Source organism: Oncorhynchus kisutch, linkage group LG7, assembly GCF_002021735.2.
Source record: "Oncorhynchus kisutch isolate 150728-3 linkage group LG7, Okis_V2, whole genome shotgun sequence".
NCBI classification, from domain to species: Eukaryota; Metazoa; Chordata; class Actinopteri; order Salmoniformes; family Salmonidae; genus Oncorhynchus; species Oncorhynchus kisutch.
The window spans coordinates 34,205,782-34,230,985 of NC_034180.2; the positions used below are offsets into that span (position 1 = coordinate 34,205,782).

At 44.4% G+C, this 25,204-nt stretch overlaps 1 protein-coding gene across 2 annotated transcripts in view; it reads right to left on the reverse strand.

Annotated features, from left to right (window-relative positions):
• Positions 1–2,692: 2,692 nt before the first annotated feature.
• The window catches only part of LOC109894516 (signal-induced proliferation-associated 1-like protein 1), a 66,271-nt gene continuing 43,759 nt past the window's right edge, over positions 2,693–25,204 (reverse strand). Inside the window, exons 6-21 of one of the 2 annotated variants that reach the window (XM_020488064.2) lie at positions 24,895–24,998; positions 24,051–24,208; positions 19,797–20,376; positions 14,981–15,255; positions 14,595–14,849; positions 12,337–12,486; positions 11,911–12,050; positions 11,685–11,761; positions 11,107–11,477; positions 8,861–9,085; positions 8,406–8,562; positions 6,255–6,456; positions 4,790–4,933; positions 4,555–4,663; positions 4,228–4,306; positions 2,693–4,124 (exon numbers count right to left, since the gene is read on the reverse strand). In XM_020488064.2, coding sequence (XP_020343653.1) covers positions 3,981–4,124; positions 4,228–4,306; positions 4,555–4,663; positions 4,790–4,933; positions 6,255–6,456; positions 8,406–8,562; positions 8,861–9,085; positions 11,107–11,477; positions 11,685–11,761; positions 11,911–12,050; positions 12,337–12,486; positions 14,595–14,849; positions 14,981–15,255; positions 19,797–20,376; positions 24,051–24,208; positions 24,895–24,998 — 3,170 coding nt within the window. In that variant the 3' untranslated portion in view covers positions 2,693–3,980. Of the gene's footprint in view, positions 4,125–4,227; positions 4,307–4,554; positions 4,664–4,780; positions 4,934–6,254; positions 6,457–8,405; positions 8,563–8,860; positions 9,086–11,106; positions 11,478–11,684; positions 11,762–11,910; positions 12,051–12,336; positions 12,487–14,594; positions 14,850–14,980; positions 15,256–19,796; positions 20,377–24,050; positions 24,209–24,894; positions 24,999–25,204 lie in introns of both variants that reach the window. The other variant, XM_020488063.2, reaches the window with a different exon arrangement.

Below are 25,204 nucleotides of genomic sequence, written 5' to 3' on the forward strand. Positions count from 1 at the left end.
AGCTGATGACGGTCAACAATATAACTAGACAACTAGACACCAACATGCATCCAATCCATCCAACAAATACATTAATGACAGTAGGCCTATATTTGACTATTTCTGTGAGAAGCATTCGGCATAGGACTACATTATTTTGGATTTGAGGACTGTTGTCACGGCAGAACATAATGAAATGTTACGTAGGCATAGTTAGTTCCAGTTCCAGTGCATTTTCAGAGATCTCCAAGATACAGACAGGGTTTAGGTTCAATGTTCTAATGCCACTGTTTAAATGCTTAGTAATGACAAATAACACTGTCATAAATGCTATTAAAGTAAGGAAAGAAAAGCAGTGTTTTATATCACATGGTCTGTATAGACTTCAAGCATTAACTCATGAATTATGGACAACAAACATGCTTTGATTCAACTAAGTATGAGGTCTATAGTGAATGTAGGCTACCTGTTCTGCATATGTTCATGTGTGTAGAATTGCCTCAGCTGAGAGGATAGGCTACTGCCAGTGGGGTAGGCCTAGCGGAGGGTAAACGCCATTTACCCACCTTTTTCAGAAAAATGCATTGAAAGTATAGGGAGCGTTAGGCAATCAGAGATAACCCACCAATTGTTTTTACTACTACATCACTACCGGTATGCCTATTAGAAGTTCATGGTAATACACATTGTAGCCTAGTCTAGTATGTTGACATGTGTGTGTTAGCGTGGCCATCACATTTTTCCCGGGACAGGTTCAGCCTAATTTCAGGTGTCCAACCTTTTCAGGCTACAAAAAATTTACATTTGTCAGCAAGATGTATCAATTAATAGACCCAATCAATATAGACCTAATCAATATAGACCTAATTAATATAGACCTAATCAATATAGACCTAATTAATATAGACATAATCAATATAGACCTAATCAATATAGACCTAAGGCCTAATTAATATAAACCTAATTAATACAAATGTAATTAATATAGACCTAATCAATATAGACCTAATTAATATAAACCTAATTAATATAGACCTAATTAATGTAGACCTAATTAATATAGACCTAATTAATATAGACCTAGTCATTATAAACCTAATCATTATATACCTAATTAATATAGACCTAATTAATATAGACCTAGTCATTATAAACCTAATCATTATATACCTAATTAATATAGACCTAATTAATATAGACCTAGTCATTATAAACCTAATCATTATATACCTAATTAATATACACCTAATTAATATAGACCTAGTCATTATAAACCTAATCATTATATACCTAATTAATATACACCTAATTAATATAGACCTAGTCATTATAAACCTAATCATTATATACCTAATTAATATACACCTAATTAATATAGACCTAGTCATTATAAACCTAATTAATATACACCTAATTAATATACACCTAATTAATATAGACCTAGTCATTATAAACCTAATTAATATACACCTAATTAATATAGACACAATCAATATAAACCAAATTCATATCGACCTAATCAATATAGACATAATCAATATAGACCTAATTCATATCGACCTAATCAATATAGACATAATCAATATAGACCTAATTCATATAGACCTAATCAATATAGACCTCATTAATATCGACCTAATCAATATAGATCTCGTTAATATTGACCTAATCAATATAGACCTCATTAATATAGACCTAATCAATATAGACCTCATTAATATAGACCTCATTAATATAGACCTCATTAATATAGACCTAATCAATATAAACCTCAAATCGAATTAATATAGACCTAATCAATATTAACCTCAAATCGAATTAATATAGACCAAACCAATATAGACCTAATTAATATAGACATAATCAATATAGACCTCATTAATATAGACCAAATCAATATAGACCTCATTCATATAGACCTAATTAATATAGACCTAATCAATATAGACCTAGTTAATATAGACCTAATCAATATAGACCTAATCAATGACCATAGCTAAATATCATTAGGCACGGCACACTGTTTTGTAACAGATTTATCAAATGGCGCCAGAATAAATGCAGTTTGGATGGTGGAATTATTTTGGTGGACGACCATGCAGTTAGCCTACTTTTAGAAGTTATTTATTTGACAATCAGATGAAAATATCATGACCGGTTGTGTTCATGCCACATTAAAAGGTCCAAAAAAAAATTACGTTAAATTACGTCTTTATTAATAGGCCCATAAAACAAAATGTAATGCACACGCTTTACTTTTGACTACTTTAATACACTATAAGTGAATTTGTGCAAATACTTACGACATCTTCAACTGGGGGACTAAATACATAAAGTGCTTTAATTTCTAAACGGTAGAACAGATACGTTTCAAAATACCCTCAAATTAAAGGTGACATTCTGTACTGTCACCTCATATGAAACATTAGATCTCAAATCCATATTCTAGAACCAAAAGTTGCTAAAAGTTGCTTCATTATGCAAATAAATATGGAGGGGAATGGATGAAATCAATGCACTACTGCCGCTAAAAGCTAACCATGATTATAATCTACTACATCTATAAATAATCTACATGGATTAGTGGAAAATAAGCGGAACCCTGTCCTGTGGCTACATCATACATACCATATCTGCATTTGGGTGTGCAGCCCCACACTATAATGACTGCTGTACAAAGACACAATCACCACAACGACCCCTGAACAAAGACAAAATTGCACAAAATATCTTTAATAGATATAAACATTTTTATACATCACAGCTCAAAGGAAAGATCATCACATGCTGTAAAACATGAATGAAGGTGCAAATTATGATGAGCATCAGAATCCTTTGTTATTTACAGGGTGTACAGTGTAAGAACATACGGGAAAGCTTGGAGGTTTAATAGTACAACTGACTGTAGACATGGAGGGTCTACCAAGTCGCACCATTAACAGGTGTCAGGTCTCCCTTCTAAGCAGACCAATGGTCAGGTTGGACTCACTAATAGACTTACAGAGGACTGTAACGGGCATTTCAGGATTTACATAACCTCTTTATATGGCATGGCGTACAGTAGCGATTTCATCTACAGAGAGTAGAAAAGGATCAGGTGTGGCACCAGAGGCCTTCTAAAACGCTGCGGACCAGGATCGAGTATAGTACGTATTGCCATGTAATCTGGCATGTTATAATCACAAGGTGGCCCTGTGGATCCAAAACCGCAGCCAGGCAAGGAAGGAACCATACCAATATTCTGGTAGGATATTAAAATAGATCAAGAAGAATTAATATCGTCACTATGAAGTTCATTGAACAGTAACCCTCACCTTCCAGTCGTCCACCCAGGCAGCCCAGTTGTTTTCACACAGAAACCAGTACAATCTGGTACTACTGCATCCAGTAAGCCCATTTTACTCTCCTGGAATGAGGTCACTCCATAGAGAGACATGGGGAAGTGGCAAAACGATATCCGTTTTTTTTCAGTGGTAACATTTCTGTTCATATATATTTACAAAATAAATTGTTGAACAGCTGTAGTTGATGATGAATTGCCATCTTTCTTCAACACAGTGGATGTGTAATACCACAACCACTTACTGCTCAGTGAGGTTTTATAGGAGGAGAGAGAGGATGGAGAGGGAGAAAGACTGAGAGATCAACAGCATGCAATCTTTTCTTTAGGATTTGCTGGCACTGTACTGTAGTGTCCCTGCATGTCTGACAGAGATGTATTAACTTCCCTGGGCTATGATGATCATGACAATAATAAGCTTGGCAGATCAGTTCATGATGGGACTGTTGAAGACCAAAGTGATTCAGTTCATGTTGATCATATAGCATTTAGATCCACTGTGAATCGGTCCATGTCAATAGCAGAATCACAGTTAATGTAGAAGGAATCAAAGACCAACTCCTGTGGTTCTGAGCACCCATCGTGTGAATCAGTTTAAGTTTGAGTGTGTTGTGGTCACGTGTGTTCAGGTGCTCCTCCTGTCTACTGCACATAGACAGAGTCAGTTCATGTCGATGGTGTTGAAGACCCACTCTGTGAACTTCTTGAGCTTGGCCGAGGCGCTGTAGGACTCCTCGTGGAGCCGCTGGTTGTGCTCTCTCAGGCTCTGTATCTGGGCCTGCAGGGACACCTTGGTATCCTTCTCCTGGACACACACATAGGGGGAGTCATCAATAACACAGAGAGGAGAGTACAAGATGGCTAGGCTAAGACTCGGGTGCTAGAGGTCTGGTTGAGTCTTGTCTCACCTTAATAAGGTCATCCTGCAGCAGCTTCACCATTGACTCCAGCTGGCTGACCTTCCCCATCAGACAGGCTGGGCTCTCACTGTGGGAGGGGACACACTGTTCACTACCATATTCTAAACTAAAACTACCATATTCTAACTAAAACAAGACTAGCATGACCTGGGCCAAATTGGCTTAGGCAGAGGAGTTGAATAATAGGCAGAGGAGTTGAATAATTCCTGGCCATGTGACCTAGCTGGGAAAAACTGGGCCCAAGTTGTAGGATAAACTCCTGGCCCTACCTATGTCTACAGAATTATCTGGACGTGCATGGTAAATGGGTCTTACCCAGGCGAGGGGTGTCTCTCTGGGGCAGCCTGGGGTTCTGCCTGCTGGGGGCTGGTGTCTGTGACCTCTGGCCTGGAGCTTTCATCATTTACAGATAACAGTCTCTGAACTGCCAGAGAAAAACAGAACAGTTACAGCTTCAGTCACAGCTCATATTGACAACACAAAGCAATGAGACAGAGTGCCACTGCCCTCTGCTGGTAAAGATAATACATCTCTAGCTTACTTTGCCTACCCTCGAAGGCCTTGGCAGCATCTACCAGGTTGGACCAGTCCAGAGCACGGTCAGCTCCAGAGTTAGGTAGGGGTATGAGGCCTGGGTCCCCCAGCTGCTGCCTCATGCCCCCCTGGTCCTGGCTGGACAACTCACACAGGTCACCTGAAAGGGGGGAGGAGAGAGGGAGGAGAGACAGCAGATTACAACAAAGCCCCAACATATCAGAAGCCTTTCCCATCAAATAAAGCACTAAAAATGATGACCAATTATACCAATTATACTCCATATACACATAATGGTAAACAAACCTCTTGGTACTAGGGGGCAGTATTTTCATTTTTGGGAAAAAAACATTCCCGTTTTAAACGGGATATTTTGTCAGGAAAAGATGCTAGAATATGCATATAATTGACAGCTTTGGATAGAAAACATTGTAACGTTTCCAAAACTGTAAAGATATTGTCTGTGAGTATAACAGAACTGATGTTGCAGGCGAAAGCCTGAGAAAAATCCAATCCGGAAGTGCCCCAGGTTTTGAAAGCGCTGCGTTTAATGACTCCCTATTCAGCTGTGAATGTACCATCAACGAGCTTACGCTTTCTACGTATTCCCCATGGTGTCTACAGCATTGTGACGTAGTTTTACGCATTTCTGTTGAAGAATAGCCGTAGGCGGCCACATTGCGTAAGTGGTCACATGGTGGCTCCGAGAGAGATTCTCGAGTAAAATACAGAGGTAGCCATTACTCCAATCGGTCCTACCGAAAAACTAATTGTCCCGGCGGATATATTATTGAATAGATATTAGAAAAACACCTTGAGGATTGATTATAAACAACGTTTGCCATGTTTCTGTCGATATTATGGAGCTAATTTGGAATATTTTTCGGCGTTGTGGTGATCGCAATTTCCGGGCGATTTCTCAGCCAAATGTGAAGAACAAACGGAGCTATTTCGCCTACAAAAATAATATTTTGGGGAAAAAATTACTTTGGCTATCTACCTGGGAGTCTCGTGAGTGAAAACATCCGAAGTTCATCAAAGGTAAACGATTTAATTTGATTGCTTTTCTGATTTCCGTGACAAGGTTGCCTGCTGCTAGCAAGGCATAATGCTATGCAAGGCTATCGATTAATTTACACAAATGCTTGTCTAGCGTTGGCTGTAAAGCATATTTTGAAAATCTGAGATGACAGGGTGATTAACAAAAGGCTAAGCTGTGTCTCAATATATTTATTTTGAGATTTTCATGAATAGGAATATTTTCTAGGGATATTTATGTCCGTTGCCTTATGCTAATTATTGTCAGGCGATGATTATGCTCCCGCATGCGGGTTTGGGAATATCAAGAGGAGAAGTTATGGCATTAATCTGATAACACTTCTAAGATAAACCCTGATCCCCTGGTTTGAGATAGAACTCAATTGGAATGAAATGGCATTCCCTTTACTCAAGGATAATTTGCAGGATAATCTGAGGCTCACCCAGAGACTTATGTGAGGGTTGTCGGGGTGGCGCGTGGCGGGTGGTGGGCGAGCGGGGCACGGTGGAGCAGTTGAAGAGCAGCTCGTTGGGCGTCTCTCTGTGCCCACTGTGCGAGGGCTCCCGCTGGCCACTGTAGATGCTCTCATCTGACAGGGTCCTCTGCAGGGAGCGCCGGCTGGGTGGGGGGACAGGGAATGAGGGCTGGTGAGAGTGAGGGGGAGAGAGAGGAGCACTGTGAGGCTGCTGATTGACCTATACACTCAGACTTTAGCATGTTGCACAGTTTACGTGGCAAAGCAGGGGAGGGAGTTTGGATTCATCAAGCAAATACTCACATCAACTACTCTGGAATACATTTTTTATATACAGTACCAGTCAAACGTTTGGACACATCTACTCATTCAAGGGTTTTTATTTATTTGTATTATTTTCTACGTTGTAGAATATTAGTGAAGCCATCAAAACTATGAAACAACACATATGGAATCATGTAGTAAAAAAGTGTGAAAACAAATCAAAATATATTTTATATTTGAGATACTTCAAAGTTGCCACCCTTTGCCTTGGTGACAGGTTTGCACACTGTTCGCATTCTCTCAACCAGCTTCAATAGGTAGTCACTTCAATTGCATTTCAATTAACAGGTGTGCCTTGTTAAAAGTTAATTTGTGGAATTTCTTTCCTTCTTAATGCGGGGGGGGGGGGGGGGGTATACAGAAGATAGCCATATTTGGTAAAAGACCAAGTCCATATTATGGCAAGAACAGCTCAAGTAAGCAAAAAGAAACAAGAATCATTCATTACTTTAAGACATGAAGGTCAGTCAATTCGGAAAATGTCAAGAACCTTTCTTCAAGTGCAGTCTCAGAAACCATCAAGCGCTATGATGAAACTGGCTCTTATGAGGACCGCCACAGGAAAGGAAGACCCAGAGTTACCTCTGCTGCAGAGGATAAGTTCATTAGAGTTACCAGCCTCAGAAATTGCAACCCAAATAAATGCTTCACAGAGTTCAAATAACAGACACATCTCAACATCAACTGTTCAGAGGAGACTGTGTGAATCAGGCCTTCATGGTCGAATTGCTGAAAATATACCACTACTAATGGACACCAATAATAAGAAGAGACTTGCTTGGGCCAAGAAACACGATCAATGGACATTAGAGCGGTGGAAATATGTCCTTTGGTGTGATCCATCAAAATTTGAGATTTTGGGATCCAACCGCCTTGCCTTTGTGAGACGCATAATAGGTGAACGGATGATCTCCACATGTGTGGTTCCCACCGTGAAGCATGTAGGAGGTGTGATGGTGTCGGGGTGCTTTGCTGGTGATATTGTCAGTAATTTATTTAGAATTCAAGGCACACTTAACCAGCATGGCTAACACAGCATTCTGCAGCGATACACCATCCCGTCTGGTTTGCACTTAGTGGGACTATCATTTGTTTTCAACAGGACAATGACCCAACACACCTCCAGGCTGTGCAAGGGCTATTTGACCATGAAGGAGAGTGATGGAATGCTACATCAAATTACCTGGCCTCCACAATCACCCAACCTCAACCCAATTGAGATGGTTTGGGATGAGTTGGACTGCAGAGTGAAGGAAAAGCAAGTGCTCATCATATGTAGGAACTCCTTCAAGACTGTTGGAAAAGCATTCCAGGTGAAGCAGGCTGAGAGAATGCCAATAGTGTGCAAAGCTGTCAACAAGGCAAAGGTGGCTACTTTGAAGAATCTCAAATATAAAATATATTTTGATTTGTTTAACACTTTTTTGGTTACTACATGATTCCTTATGTGCTCAGCATATGCGGGAACTCCTTCAAGACTGGTGGAAAAGCATTCCAGGTGAAGCTGGTTGAGAGAATGCCTAGAGTGTGGAAAGTTGGCATCAAAGCAAAAGGTGGCTACTTTGAAGAAACCTTTTTGGTTACTACATGATTCCATATGTGTTCTTTCATAGTTTTGATGTCTTCACTATTATTCTACAATGTAGAAAATAGTAAAAATAAAGAAAAACCCATGAATGAATAGGTGTGTCCAAACTTTTGACTGGTACTGTATATTTCAAATGTGATTTCTAATCAATGTAACAATAACGTCCATAGTAAAATGGATGATGGTGACAAAGCGTTGCCAGCTACCTTTTGATCGTGGGAGGAGGGCGGTGGGCTGTCCAGGGTGATGAGTTTCTTCAGTTCTTCCTGCAGGTTGGACTTGTTGACCCGCTGGGGCGATTGGGTCCTGAGTTGGGCCCGGAGCTGAGGGTTGCCACCCAGCAACCCATCACTCTGGTGACGTCTGAGGAAGACGGAGAGTGAAGACCAGCAGTGTTATGTTGCAGTTCTCAGTTGAACCACAGGGTGGGAGTGTTGCACTTGTTTATAAACAAACGTGAGCCATGACTGAGGTGGGAAATGCATCTCCTCTCAGTTGACTCAGATCTTAAGCCTCCATAACATCAACAATCTAGGACAGTAGGATTTGTTTGTATGGGGAAAGAACATTCTTTCACAACAAGACAGTGTAATGGTCTCATTGACCTATCAATAAACACACGTATGTTCAACATTCCTTCTCTATTTCCCCCCATGCTTACTTGCGTATGTTGCCAAAGTCCACAGAGTTGATGGTGCCTCCAGGCTTCCTCCAGCCGATAAGGAACTTGGAGGTGGCTCCCTGGCGGGGGTAGAAGCTCTTGGGGCCTCCAGGGGAAAGGGAAGTGTGGGAGGTAGGGGAGGTGGTCAGGGCTGACTCCTCCTGGGAGGAGCTGGGGCTGCAGCCTGGACCCATGGGACTGCCTGAGTGGCCCGAACTCAGAGTACTGGGAGGAAAAACAAACGACTAGTATTGGTATATTTATAAACTGGGTGGTTCGAGCCCTAAATGCTGATTGGCTGAAAGCCGTGATATATGAGACCATATACCACGGGTATGACAAAACATTTATTTTTACTGTTCTAATTATGTTTGTAACCAGTTTATAACAGCAATAAGGCACCTCAGGGGTTTGTGGTATATGGCCAATACACCATGGCTATTGGCTGTATCCAGGCACTCCGTGTTGCGTCATGCATAAGAACAGCCATTAGCTGTGGTATATTGGCTATAGTCTCACCCTCTGCCTTATTGCTTGATTAAACACTACCGTTCAAAAGTTTGGGGTCACTTTGAAAGAAAAGCATTTTTTTTGTCAGCTTCATTAAATAGTATCCGCAAAACACCAGTTTCAAAGTCAACAGTGAAGAGGCGACTCCGGTAGCTGGCCTTCTAGGCAAAGTTCCTCTGTCCAGTGTCTGTTCTTTTGCCCATCTTAATCTTTTATTTTTATTGGCCAGTCTGAGATATGGATTTTTCTTTGTAACTCTGCCTAGAAGGCCAGCATCCCGGAGTCGCCTCTTCACTGTAGACGTTGAGACTGGAGTTTTGCGGGTACTATTTCATGAAGCTGCTAGTTGAGGACTTGTGAGGCGTCTGTTTCTCAAACTAGACTCTAATGTACTTGTCCTCTTGCTCAGTTGTGCACCGGGGCCTCCCACTCCTCCTTCTATTCTGGTTAATGCCAGTTTGTGCTGTTCTATGAAGGGAGTAATACACAGCGTTGTATGAGATCTTCAGTTTCTTGGCAATTTCTTACATGGAATAGCCTTCATTTCTCAGAACAAGAATAGACTGACAAGTTTCAGAAGAAAGTGCTTTGTTTCTGGCCATTTTGAGCATGTAATCGAACCCACAAATGCTGATGCTCCAGATACTCAACTAGTCTAAAGAAGGCCAGTTGCTTATTGCTTATTTAATTAGCACAACAGCTTTCAGCTGTGCTAACATAATTGCAAAAGGGTTTTCTAGTGATCAATTAGCCTTTTAAAAGTATAAACTTGGATAAGCTAACACAACATGCCATTGGAACACAGGAATGATGGTTGCTGATAATGGGCCTCTGTATGCCTATGTAGATATTCCATAAAAAAAATCTGCCGATTCCAGCTACAATAGTCATTTACAACATTAACAATGCCTACACTGTATTTCTGATCAATTTGATGTTATTTTAACGGACACATTTCTAAGTGACCCCAAACTTTTGAACAGTGGTGTATATACATTTCTGTAATGTGCACTCATCTATGAACACATTTCTGTAAAAGTTTCAAAACTATTTCAAAAACACCTGGTACTTTTCACTACTTTTCCCCACATACTACATTTCTGACACCTCCACATCTGAAATGAGAGAAATGAATAGGTCACAGTGTCCTTGGACTTCTTCTACTTTAACATTTCAAACAATATTTCTCCCCAGTTTGTCTTGAAAGCGAGCGTCTTCCACCTCAGACATGCTGTGTGTACATTAAAACAAAGTCACTAGTCTGGTGGTGCTGGAGTTATTTCAGGGCCACAGAGGATAGGCTGAGGAGAGGAGGAAAGTCTCTGTTCGCTCAAAGGAACAGTGGTTTGGAGTGTTAACAGTGTTGAGCTCTCACATTCAGCATTCCTCAGTGTTTCAAGTTCTCTCTTTCTCTCTGTGAGAAACTAGCTCACACTCACACACACACACACACACACACACACACACACACACACACACACACACACACACACACACACACACACACACACACACACACACACACACACACACACAGCAGATTGCAGCTTGCTACCTCTCTCACCGCAAAGTGCAAGGCTTGGGAGTTTTCCATCTGGGACAATAGGGGATATATATGGACTACAATGCATCACTGTCTGCTTAATGAAACATTGATACGTGAGAGGAAATATTGGCTGCATAAAGAGCTGACTGTAATAGAACTCTAGTGTAGCACAACACAGGGAGGCACACACCTGGAATGGGAAGCAGCATCACTGAGGGTGTAGGAGCCACTGTCTGGGGCTGAGGGGAACACAGGGGGGCTCTGGGCGGGGTCCTCGCCGCTCCCTGGGGGGGCGGGTGAGTCTGGGGCTGAAGGAGAGGTCTCTGGGGCCCGCCGCTCTTTGGCCCTGGAGCCCCCGGACCCTGAGGCCCCGTAAGAGGTAGCGTCGATGCCGCTGTCTGTGGACTCCCGCTGCAGGTAGCCGTTGAGCTCTGAGTCAGGCCGCACCCCCGTCCTGCTGGAGCCAATCTCATACCACTTCTCATCACTGTGGGCGGAGCTGGAGGCGTTACTGGACAGTGTGTTACTGCCTGATTGGCTGGAGGAATAGGAAGTTTCCACCTGTAGAGATAGGGACCATAAAGTCACTTCCTGGTTGTTTGACCACAGTAAATAAAGACGACTACTTTGGCATAGACAACAATACATTGCCAAGCTAGCTATATTCCTATGTCTATCTGCCAGAGCTCAAGGTCCTGTAAGTCCACTACAGCCTCTTCACTAAACCTTAAAATACATATTTGGTCATATTTGTGCCTGCTGCCTGACCTTGATGTTAATGTTGGGGGACAGGTGCCCCCCCTGCTCCTGGAAACGAGGTACTGCAGCCTTGGAGACAGCTAGGTCTGGGAGGGACAGGAGCAAACAGAGGAATGAGACAACCAGATAAAAAAAATTGTAACATAGAGAGGTGGTCCTATCTCTGACTGTCACCCTCTGCATCACCCAAAACACCAGACAGGACATGGGCATTTTCTAAAGCATGTCCTCATACCTGTTGTGGCTCTATCGGCTCCCCTGTTGGCCCCCTCCCCCTCTCGGGGCCATCCGGGAGCAGGCTTAGCCCCGTTAGACCCTTCTCCAACTCCCTGACGCTCAGCAGACACAGGGGAGTGACGGTTATTGTTGTTAAACCTGAGAAAGAGAAGGAAGAAGAGGGCATCGTGTCTAGCTGCATCATTTACTGAAGAAGAGTCGTTTATCATATCAGTTAGTACAACGTATCATTATATTTCAGTCATTTCCTTTCTGTTGTTGGATAACTCCCAAATAAGTAATTAAAGTAAATACAGACTACATCTGGAAATAAAGCAATTAAAGCGAAACCCTGCAGCGAATTTGGGTCTGTGTATGATCGGGGTATGGTCTGAATGTGGCCTTAGCTTGGCCCAGGTTTGTTGCGGCCTGAGTGTTCTCTCACCCGTCTGGCATGGACTTCTGTCTCCAGTGGTTGGAGCCTGCACTCCCGGTGTCTGTGTAGGAGAGACTGGTGGGGGAGTTGCGGGTGTGTGGAGAGCGGCCCATTATGATTGAACAGGCCAGGGCATAGTTATCATTCCCTGGGGAATACCTGAGAGAGGGATACATACCAACATACATAGGGAGTTATCATTCCCTGGGGAATACCTGAGAGAGGGATACATACCAACATACATAGGGAGTTATCATTCCCTGGGGAATACCTGAGAGAGGGATACATACCAACATACATAGGGAGTTATCATTCCCTGGGGAATACCTGAGAGAGGGATACATACCAACATACATAGGGAGTTATCATTCCCTGGGGAATACCTGAGAGAGGGATACATACCAACATACATAGGGAGTTATCATTCCCTGGGGAATACCTGAGAGAGGGATACATACCAACATACATAGGGAGTTATCATTCCCTGGGGAATACCTGAGAGAGGGATACATACCAACATACATAGGGAGTTATCATTCCCTGGGGAATACCTGAGAGAGGGATACATACCAACATACATAGGGAGTTATCATTTAGGTTATTTCAATATGTTTAATGACAGAAAGAAAGGTTCCACCACTACTGATGAGCGATTAACCAAAATGTCTGTTTATTTTCTGTTTTTAAATAACTAATTGACCGAAGTCGGTTCCATTATTTGAATTGCATTTTGTTTTTGTAGTTTGTTTGTGCACTCAACGCGCTGTTTGTGCCATTTCTCTAGAGAGATTTCTCTCTAAGACTTGTTGTCCAACTCATCATAGTTAAAGGAAAACAATGTTTTGGTATTTGTTTCATTCGTCCATTGTTGATATAGTCCCAAAATGTTTTGCAAGTCAGCAATCATACCAGATATATTTCTGTATTTTCCGGTATGATTGCTGACATGCACAACATTTTGGGACTATATCAACAATGGACGAATGAAACAAATACCAAAAGATATTTTTTGGGTGAAACTTCCCTTTAAGCTCAGAAAACGTGGTAATGAACTACAATGACTAGAATCCATCCATCTACAGCTGCCTGTTCTCATTGGTTCTTGCCGTGCAAGCCTGTGGGTCCGGCAGACAGACAGACAGACAGACAGACAGACAGACAGACAGACAGACAGACAGACAGACAGACACTAAGAAGAAGAGCAATAGAGACAGGAGCGGGATAGAGAGTGGTTGTTAGCTACACTATATACAAAAGTATATGGACACCCCTTCAAATTTGTGGATTCGGCCGTTTCAGCCACACCCATTGCTGACAGGTGTATTAAATCGAGCACACAGCCATGCAATCTCCATAGAAAACATTGGCAGCAGAATGGTCCGTACTGAATATCTCAGTGACTGTCAATGTGGCACCGTCATAGAATGCCACCTTTCAAACAAGTCAGTCAAATGTATGCCCTGCTAGAGATGCCCCGGTCGACTGTAAATGCTGTCAGCGGGAGTGGTGTAAAGCTCGCCGCCATTGGACATGGGAGCAGTGAAAACGCGTTTTATGGAGTTATGAATCACGCACCACCATCTGGCAGTCTGACGGATGAAACTCGGTTTGGCGGATGCCAGAACGCTACCTACCCCAATGCATAGTGCCAACTGTAAATTTTGGTGGAGGAGGAAAAATGGTCTGGGGCTGTTTTTCATGGTTCCAACTTTGTGGCAACAGTCTCAGCATCCTGTCTCAGCAGGACAATGCCCCATGCACAAAGCGAGGTCCATACAGAAATGGTTTGTCGAGATTGGGGTGGAAGAACTTGACTGGCCTGCACAGAGCCCTGACCTCAACCCCATCTAACACCGTTGGGATGAATTGGAACGCTGACTGCGAGCCAGGCCTAACCGCCCAACATCAGTGCCCGACCTCACTAATGCTCCTGTAACTGAATGGAAGCAAGTCCCCGCAGCAATGTTCCAACATCTAGAGGAAAGCCTTCCCAGAAGTGTGGAGGCTGTTATAGCAGCAAAGGTGGGACCAACCCCACCTGAATAAATGATGGTTAGAGCCTAATAAGTGATAGAAATGGGAAGTCACTGCTATCAACTGTTTTATTCTGTGTTGTTACAGTATCGAACTCACATAATGCATTTATTAAAAAACAAACTGAAACCGAACCAACCTCAAAAATCACAAATCGCTCAGCACTATCCACCACTAGGCTTGAACACCTTCCCTCCTATATATCATATCAATAGCTGGGGTGACTATCTTACCTTTTGGGGTTGAGAGGGCGCCCATCGCTGGACACACTGCGCGGGATGACTCCGGCTCGGTCCTGATAGTCTGAAGCCGGGGCCTTGATGAGCGTCCCCCCCAGCGCCGCTGTGGTGTGGCTCTGGGGGCTGGAGGAGGTGCGGGGCCACTTGTTGTTGTTGTTGCTGCGGAAGGGGAATTTAAACTCATAGGGCATCCCCTCCTTGTGGTTCTTATAGTCCACCAGGGGCATGTGGTACAGCTCTGAACAGCCTCTGTGAGAGGAAACAGAAATATACACTAAAACACCGCAATGCTGCACCAGTACCCAAATGCATGCTACTGATATGACTGATGGAGGGTATATCTGTTGATGGATAGATGATTGGCTGTCTATAAGCTGTACCTGCGAGGGGTCGAGTCCTCGTGCGGGGGGATGATGACCACCTTGACAGTGACGGAGGTCCTCAGCAGGTCAATCATCTGCTCGTGGGACAGCGATGCCACGGCCACCTTACAGATCTCTACCAGCCTGCTGCCCTGGCGCAGCCCCGCCTGCCAGGCGTACCCGTAGGACTCGACCTCCGCTACGATGCCCTCAAAGTTCACATGGAAGCCCAGCTGGCCCAGACCGTTCCTCCTCAGGATCATCTCTGTGGTCTGGCTGCCCTTCGTCAGAAGCTATGGACAGACAGGAGAGGAGGAGAAGCACGAGAAATAGGAGGAGGAGGAGGAGGAAGAAAAGGAGGGGTAGGAGGAAGAGGTGGATAAGTGAGGAAAGAGTTTTTACTACAAAACATCAGAATCCTGCAGGGAAACTTAAATCAGTTTACCTAATTTCTATCAGCATGTTAGATGTGCAACCAAAAGGAGAAAAAAACTCTTTCTTTACTCCAGACAGAGATGCGTACAAAGCTCTCTCTCGCCCTCCTTTTGGCAAATCTGACCATAATTCTATCCTCCTTATTCCTGCTTACAAGCAAAAATGAAAGCAGGAAGCACAAGTGACTATAAAAAAAGTGGTCAGGTGAAGCAAATTCTACAGGACTGTTTTGCTAGCAGAGACTGGAATATATTCTGGGATTCTTCCAATAGCATTGAGGAGTACACCACATCAGTCACTGGCTTCATCAATAAGTGTATCAATGACGTCGCCCCCACAGTGACTGTACGTACATACCCCAACCAGAAAGCCATGGATTACAGGCAACATTCGCACTGAGCTAAAGGGTAGAGCGGCCACATTCAAGGATTGGGACTCTAACCCGGAAGCTTTGAAATCCCGCTATGCCCTCCGACGAACCATCAAACAGGCAAAGCGTCAATATAGGACTAAGATCAAATCGTACTACACCGTCTCTGACGCTCGTCGGATGTGGCAAGGCTTGCAAACCATTACAGACTACAAAGGGAAGCACAGCCGAGAGCTGCCCAGTGACACGAGTCTACCAGACGAGCTAAATAACTTCTATGCTCGCCTCGAGGCAAGTAACACTGAAACATGCATGAGAGCATCAGCTGTTCCGGATGACTGTGTGATCACGCTCTCTGCAGCCAATGTGAGTAAGACCTTTAAACAGGTCAACATTCACAAGGCCACAAGGCCAGACGGATTACCAGGACGTGGTCTCCGAGTAAGCGCAGACCAAATGGCAAATGTCTTCACTGACATGTTCAACCTCTCCCTGTCTGAGGCTGTAATACCAACATGTTTCAAGGAGACCACCATAGTCCCTGTGCCCAAGAACATTAAGGTAACCTGCCTAAATGACTATCGACCCGTAGCACTCACGTCTGTAGCCATGAAATGCTTTGAAAGGCTGGTCATAGTCCACATCAACACCATTATCCCAGAAACCCTAGACCCACTCCAGTTTGCATACCACTCCAACAGATCCACAGATGATGCAACCTCTATCACACTCCACACTGCCCTTTCACACTTGGACAAAATTAACACCTATGTGAGAATGCTATTCATTGACTACAGCTCAGCGTTCAACACCATACTGCCGTCAAATCTCATCACTAAGCTAAGGACCCTGGGACTAAACAGCTCCCTCTGCAACTGGATCCTGGACTTCCTGACGGGCCGCCCCCAGGTGGTAAGGGTAGGTTACAACCCATCAGCCATGCTGATCCTCAACACAGGGGCCCCTCAGGGGTGCGTGCTCAGTCCCCTCCTGTACTCCCTGTTCACTAATGACTGCACGGCCAGGCACGACTCCAACACCATCATTAAGTTTGCCGATGACACAACAGTGGTAGGCCTGATCACCGACAACGATGAGTCAGCCTATAGGGAGGAGGTCAGAGACCTGACCATGTGGTGCAAGGACAACAACCTCTCCCTCAATGTGATCAAGACAAAGGAGATGATTGTGGACTACAGGAAAAGGAGGACTGAGCACGCCCCCATTCTCACCGACAGGGCTGTAGTGGAGAAAATTTGGCTTTATTTATCATGGGTCCTCAGATCCTCAAAAGGTTTTACAGCTGCACCATCGAGACCATTCTGAAAGTTGCATCACTACCTGGTATGGCAACAGCTCGGGCTCCGACCCCAAGGCACTAAGGAGGGTAGTGCGTACGGCCCAGTACATCACAGGTGCCAAGCTTCCTGCCATCCAGCACCTCTATACCAGGCGGTGTCAGAGGAAGGCCCTAAAAATCCCAAAGACTCCAGCCATCCTAGTCATAGACTGTTCTCTCTTATAGCGCACGGCAAGTGGTACCGGAGCGGCTTCTAAACAGCTTCTACCCCCCAACCATAAGACTCCTGAACATCTAATCAAATGGCTACCCAGACTATTTGCATCCCCCCCCCCCCTAGCCCCACTATTGTTATTTTACTGCTTCTCTTTAATTATTTGTTATCTTTATCTCTTACTTTGATTAGGTATTTTCTTAAAACTGCATTGTTGGTTAAGAGCTTGTAAGTAAGCATTTCACTGTCAGGTCTACACCTCACACTTTTATTTGAAATCAAAAGACAGACAACGTTGGCAGAAGTCTGAATCGTTTAATCTTAACTATTCTGTTGGCTGCTACTGTAAAGCACACCATAAAACCCCAAATGTGCCCCATGGCAAAGATCTGATACACATGCCAGCACAGACACACGCCAGCACAGATTCAATCTATCACCAGCGGATGCAGCACCCTTCAATTAAAGTGTTTGTGTACAGGGGCGAGTGTTGAAGGAGACACGGGTAGTAACCCTGCCTGGCCTTCTGAACCAGCGTCAGGTGGAAAGAGGTTGTAACAAAGTACTTAATATACAGTACCAGTCAAAAGTTTGGACACGCCTACTCATTCAAGGGTTTTTCTTTAGTTGTACTATTTTCTACATTGTAGAATAAGAATGAAGACATCAAAACTATGGAATAACACATATGGAATCTTGTAGGAACCAAAAAGGTGTTAAATCTCAAATATATTTTATATTTGAGATTCTTCAAGGTAGCCAACCTTTGCCTTGATGACAGCTTTACTCACTCTTGGCATTCTCTCAACCAGCTTCATGAGGAATGCTTTTCCAACAGTCTTGAAGGAGTTCCCGCATATGCTAAGCACTTGTTGGCTGCTTTTCCTTCACTCTACAGTACAACTCATCCCAAACCATCTCAATTGGGTTGAGGTCGGGTGATTGTGCAGCACTCCATCACTCTCCTTGGTCAAATAGCCCTTACGCAGCCTGGAGGTGTGTTTTGGGTCATTGTCCTGTTGGCGTATTGCTGCAGAATGCTGTTGTAGCCATGCAGGTTAAGTATGCCTTGAATTCTAAATAAATCACCAACAGTGTCACCAGCAATGCACCCCCACACCATCACACCTCCTCCTCCATGCATCACGGTGGAAACCACACATCCGTTCATCTTCTCTACGTCTCACAAAGACACGGCGGTTGGAATCAAAAATATCAAATTTGGACTCATCAGACCAAATGACAGATTACCACCGGTCTAATGTCCATTGATCGTTATTACCACCGGTCTAATGTCCATTGATCGTGTTTCTTGGCCCAAGTAAGTCTCTTCTTCTTATTGGTGTCCTTCTGTAGTGGTTTCTTTGCAGCAATTCGGCCATGAAGGCATGATTCACGCAGTCTCTGAACAGTTGCTGTTGAGATGTGTCTGTTGCTTGAACTCTGTGAAGCATTTATTTGGGCTGCAATTTCTGAGGCTGGTAACTCTAATAAACTTATCCCCTGCAGCAGAGGTAACTCTGGGTCTTCCTTTCCGGTGGCGGTCCTCATGCGAGTCAGTTTCATCATAGCGCTTGATGGTTTTTGTGACTGCACTTTGAAAGTTCTTGAAATTTTCTGCATTGACTGACCTTCATGTCTTAAAGTAATGATGGACTGTCGTTTGTCTTTGCTTATTTGAGCTGTTCATAGCCGTAATATGGACTTGGTATTTTACCAAATAGGGCTCTTCTGTATACCACCCCTACCTTGTCACAACACAACTGATTGGCTTAAACGCAAGAAGGAAATAAATTCCACAAATTCACTTGTAACAAGGCACACCTGTTAATTGAAATGCATTCCAGGTGACTACCTCATGAAGCTGGTTGAGAGAATGCCAAGAGTGTGCAAAACTGTCATCAAGGCAACGGGTGGCTATTTTGAAGAATCTCAAATCTAAAATATATTTTGATTTGTTTAACACTTTTTTGGTTACTACATGATTCCATATGTGTTATTTCATAGTTTTGATGTCTTCACTCTTATTCTACAATGTAAAATAGTTTTAAAAAATTAAGAAAAACTGGAATGAGTAGGTGTGTCTAATCTTTTAACTGGTACTGTAGAGCTCCAGGCAACCACAACAGAGCCAGAGCAGGATATTATGCTACAACACTGACACACTAACTAAACACAAACATTAAATAAGCCTTAGCAAACAGCGTTAATCTTTCATTGAAGACAACTGGCTTTGTCTAATCTCATGTGAATGATTAAACTACCTCCCCAAATAAGGTCACACTGGCTATTTCACCACAATGCTGAGAGCTATACGGTATCTCCTTTGGACATAATGGATAGTCAGAAGTGGAGATTAGAGATGTATTCATTATAACACATTTGTTAGTGAGGAAAATATCTTATATGGCTTGAAGCTTGGAAGACCTGTAATTGTCACAACAGATGGTGTATGAAATATTATTTTAGGCCATCAGCCAGTAATAATACACAGACTAACTGTGCTGCTACTGACCTCCAGGCGTTTGACCACCTCTCCAAAGTCCTCCGTGTTGTTGTTGATGGAGCGCAGCGACACACTCTCTCCACGCTCATAGTAGATCTTCATGGAGGCGGGGCTGCCCGAGGACCAGCCAATGATGTCGCGCGTGGCGCAGTTGAAGACCACGGCTTTGGCATCCTGGTCCAATAGGATGAGGAAGTCGTTGGAGATGGCCAGTAGACACTCCCTCTCCGCCCCGGCTACCTGGTCCTCTACATGCACCGGCCATGTCACCGCCCCCAGGCTCCGTAGCTCTGCCCCACTGTATGGCCGAACCCTCTCTCTCCGCTTGTGAGCCAATGAGATGAAAGGGAATTTCCCTGTGGGCTCAACTGGCGTGCCGGTCACGTGACGTTCTGCCAGGTCCCGCAGGTACTCCTGTCGCGTGCGTGTCGCCATGGCTCCGAACTTCTCAGACTTGTGGGCGGCGTTCTCAGCGTTGATGACCTTGGCCAGCAGGAAGTCCCTGAAGACGCTGGACTTGGGGAAGGTCACACCCTTGGGGATAGGGGGGCCAAAGGAGGGCACATCCCTGGAACGAGTCACAGCCACTCTGGGGAGAGGAGAGAGAGAGAAAGAGAGAGAGAGAGAAAGAGGGAGAGAGAGAGGTCACTAATTAGTAAGCACACTGAAAGAAGGAGTCCTACACCCAATCTCAATGGATCCCCAGGGCACTAGATCTGAGAGAATTGAATAGGAGGAAGCAAGATGGCAATATGTAGCTTTTACTATATTTCTTATACCTATCCTCTCAGGGAGAACTTACACACTTTGCACATGACAGAAATTAATTTGGTTTGGTGACACTGGGCCTAGAGTGCAGAAAACAGTAGAATAGGCTGGGAAATAAGAGGAGTAACATCCTTATAGAGTTTTCCCTTGGCTATTGTTCAATTTCACGTGAGTCTTCCTAAAGGAGGGTGTGAATCTTCCTAAAGGAGGGTGTGAATCTTCCTAAAGGAGGGTGTGAGTCTTCCTAAAGGAGGGTGTGAGTCTTCCTAAAGGAGGGCGTGAGTCTTCCTAAAGGAGGGCGTGAGTCTTCCTAAAGGAGGGCGTGAGTCTTCATAAATGAGGGCGTGAGTCTTCCTAAAGGAGGGCGTGAGTCTTCCTAAAGGAGGGTGTGAGTCTTCCTAAAGGAGGGAGTGAGTATTCATAAATGAGGGCGTGAGTCTTCCTAAAGGAGGGCGTGAGTCTTACTAAAGGAGGGTGTGAGTCTTCCTAAAGGAGGGAGTGAGTATTCGTAAAGGAGGGCGTGAGTCTTCCTAAAGGAGGGCGTGAGTATTCGTAAAGGAGGGCGTGAGTCTTCCTAAAGGAGGGCGTGAGTCTTCCTAAAGGAGGGTGTGAGTCTTCCTAAAGGAGGGTGTGAGTCTTCCTAAAGGAGGGAGTGAGTATTCATAAATGAGGGCGTGAGTCTTCCTAAAGGAGGGCGTGAGTCTTACTAAAGGAGGGTGTGAGTCTTCCTAAAGGAGGGAGTGAGTATTCGTAAAGGAGGGCGTGAGTCTTCGTAAAGGAGGGCGTGAGTCTTCCTAAAGGAGGGTGTGAGTCTTCCTAAATGAGGGCGTGAGTCTTCCTAAAGGAGGGCGTGAGTCTTCCTAAAGGAGGGCGTGAGTCTTCCTAAAGGAGGGCGTGAGTATTCATAAATGAGGGCGTGAGTCTTCCTAAAGGAGGGAGTGAGTATTCGTAAAGGAGGGCGTGAGTCTTCCTAAAGGAGGGCGTGAGTCTTCCTAAAGGAGGGCGTGAGTCTTCCTAAAGGAGGGCGTGAGTCTTCCTAAATGAGGGCTTGAGTCTTCCTAAAGGAGGGAGTGAGTATTCATAAATGAGGGCGTGAGTCTTCCTAAATGAGGGCGTGAGTCTTCCTAAAGGAGGGTGTGAGTCTTCCTAAAGGAGGGTGTGAGTCTTCCTAAAGGAGGGAGTGAGTATTCATAAATGAGGGCGTGAGTCTTCCTAAAGGAGGGTGTGAGTCTTCATAAATGAGGGAGTGAGTATTCATAAATGAGGGCGTGAGTCTTCCTAAAGGAGGGCGTGAGTCTTCCTATAGGCAAGGCTCTCCTTAGATCACCTACTATTCTTCCCAGTCAACTACCATTGTTGCTCCACAATAGGCCTCCTAGAGTTGAATTACTATTCACACACACACACACCCCAAACCCATGAAACACTGTCTCATATCCATTGGTAACCACCTGATTTCCCATACACACACTGAAAATACATCAGTCTTTGGCAGGCTACATGGCAGGTTTCTTTTCTACTCACATGAAAGCTTAACCTAGTTCTGATTCAGATAATTGACAATGATTGGCTTCCAAATCAATATACAACCCAACAATGGTGAGGTAAGGCTGAACAGCAGCACTATAGAAACCCACTGCAGGCCAGGCTCGGGTAGGCTGATGTCAGAGTCATGACAAGCCTCAGTCCATTAAACAGACAACATAACGATCGCATGTGACATTACAGCCCAAGCCTCGCTAAACCAGGCCGGCGTATATAAATATAGATTCAGCACATCTGACAAGCCAGCTACCACTGAGACGGCCACTCTCAGCCAGCCCCAGATTACAGGGAAGAGGAGTGGAGTGGAGAAGGCTACTCCCTATTTTTCTAAACAAAGCTCTGATCGTTATGCAATACGGCTGAGTTAATCTATCTGCGTTTGGACAGCAGTTGATAGCACAAGATTATCACTAGGCTGTATCGCTAGGCTGTACCCCTATCAATATTTAAAGCTACTATACTATATATCAATCAAAATGCAACGGTAACTTAAGACAAAATAAATGATCCAATAAAAAAACTAGATGTATATTGAACTATGAGATAAATTACAGTAGGGCAGGTGTGTGTGTGTATGCGTTTGTGAACATGCTAAAACCTCTGTCCACTGACCCCTCTTTTTCACACAGGTCATCAGCATCACACCTCAGGCCCCCCCCCACACACACACACACACACACACCCCAAACCCACCTTTGTCTTCCGTAGTGCCTCCTGACTTGGCTAGGCATTACAATAAGAAGTATCCATGAAGTGAATCCTCTCCAGTCTGTTTGTTCTGATCACAATACTGCAGGTACACACATATTTCTCCAACAAATTATAGCTGCTCATGCTGCCGTCCAACCGTTGTTCTGTTGCTAGATCTCGTGCGTTTCTTACTCCTCTTTGAAATGGCATCTCAGGCTTCAAACCAATCAGGCTCCTAGCGAATCAGCTCTCTGGAGGAGGCAGAACAGAACAGAGAGGGTTTGGAACTTGTAGTATGTTCATTAGATTCATGGGATTGAGCCAGAGGCTGGAAGCTGAGAGCTTCTCTGGGTGGAGTGGAGTCTCCACTGCTTCAGGGTCCTGATCTCCATTTCATCCAAGAGGAAAACCAGGCAAACCAGCATTTTTCCCAATCAGCCTCTTCTCTTCGAAAACCAGGCAAACCAGCATTTTTCCCAATCAGCCTCTTCTCTTCGACGACACTTGTTGGCTTCCCTTTAAAAAAGAATAACTTCAGCTGAGGAGGGTATCCAATCTTTAGCAGGCAGCGCTGGGGGGGTGGAGAGGGGAGAGTTCAGAATAAATTAGCCCAACTTTGATGAGATTTAAGCTCAGACCCAGAGCCAGTTCAAGTGTTCCCGTGGAGGGTCTGTGAGCACTGAGGGACAGAGCACTGCTCGGCTGCTCAAGAATCCTCTGATTCGCTCGTCCAGCAAGGGAAACCTTGATGTGCATGCTGATAACTCCTTCAGATCGCTCAGACTCTAGTGCTCCAAGGCAGTGTGGCAGGCAGGAGGGTTGAGTGAGTGCGTGAGTGAGTGTGTGTGCGTGTGTGTGTGGTAGGGGGGGTGAGCGCTTGAGTGAGAATGCCACAGAGCTCTGTGATCACAGGGGGTAAGGAGAACAGTAGAGTAGGGGCCCATCCTACCAGCTAGTCAGCTGCAGGGGTGATCTCTCCTAGTCAACCATAATCAAACAAATGTATACACTGCCTACAGTATCCTGGCTACAGAGAGAGAGCGGAGAGGAGAGTAGGGCTAATAGTTACACAATACATTTGATCTGGGTTTGTGAGCATGCCTCCCAGTGGTTCTCTTCCTCTTTATGTTATCTACCTGCATGAGTTATTCAGAACAACCACTGTTGTAGCACCAGGGGCTTTCCAGGTTGTTTGTGACTGCCAGGTCCTCTAGTGGTCGCTAGTGGTCTGACCACGCTTTCACCGCGGTCTACGCTCACCTGTAGCAGGTGTTGTCGGAGCAGGGGCTGTGTACACGGACGATGATGAACACGTGTTGGAAGTGGGAGAAGATGGTCTTGGGGGTGAAGGGGAGGGCTCCCGGCTCCTGGAACACGATGGTGACGATGTCGTTCCCAATGTGTCTCTTCCTCAGCAACTACAACACAGAATTAAGGAATCTCAATGACAAAATCTCAATGAATATCCTATTCTTCTTGAATTAAACTTGATTAATAATTGAATCCATCTATGACATAACATGTTATCCAAATGCATGTCATTTGATTGTCATTTCCTTATGTGATATCATAGAGCCCTTCCATACCTGTTGTTTGTTGTTGGGTGTGTAGGGCAGCAGGGTAGACACATGGAACATGATATCATAGAGCCCTTCCATACCTGTTGTTTGTTGTTGGGTGTGTAGGGCAGCAGGGTAGACACATGGAACATGATATCATAGAGCCCTTCCATACCTGTTGTTTGTTGTTGGTTGTGTAGGGCAGCAGGGTAGACACATGGAACATGATATCATAGAGCCCTTCCGTACCTGTTGTTTGTTGTTGGGTGTGTAGGGCAGCAGGGTAGACACGTGGAACATGATATCATAGAGCCCTTCCGTACCTGTTGTTTGTTGTTGGGTGTGTAGGGCAGCAGGGTAGACACATGGAACATGATATCATAGAGCCCTTCCGTACCTGTTGTTTGTTGTTGGGTGTGTAGGGCAGCAGGGTAGACACATGGAACATGATATCATAGAGCCCTTCCGTACCTGTTGTTTGTTGTTGGGTGTGTAGGGCAGCATTGTAGACACATGGAACATGATATCATAGAGCCCTTCCGTACCTGTTGTTTGTTGTTGGGTGTGTAGGGCAGCAGGGTAGACACATGGAACATGATCTCATAGTCCCTGTAGGCCGTGTAAAGGGAGTGGGTTCCAGTGGAATCAGCTGGAGGAAGAGAGAGGATCACCACAATGTAAGGTCCCATTGTACTGCTACTGCAACCCAACTCTGTCCTCCAGCAGCAACCTATCTGCTCAGTGCTTTAGGCCTGCGTGACGAATTTGGCCCACGGGTGATAATATTTGGCCTCCAAACTTTTCCAAGAAAAAAAAAATAATTTATTTTATTTTATTGGGAGATAAAAGACTAAA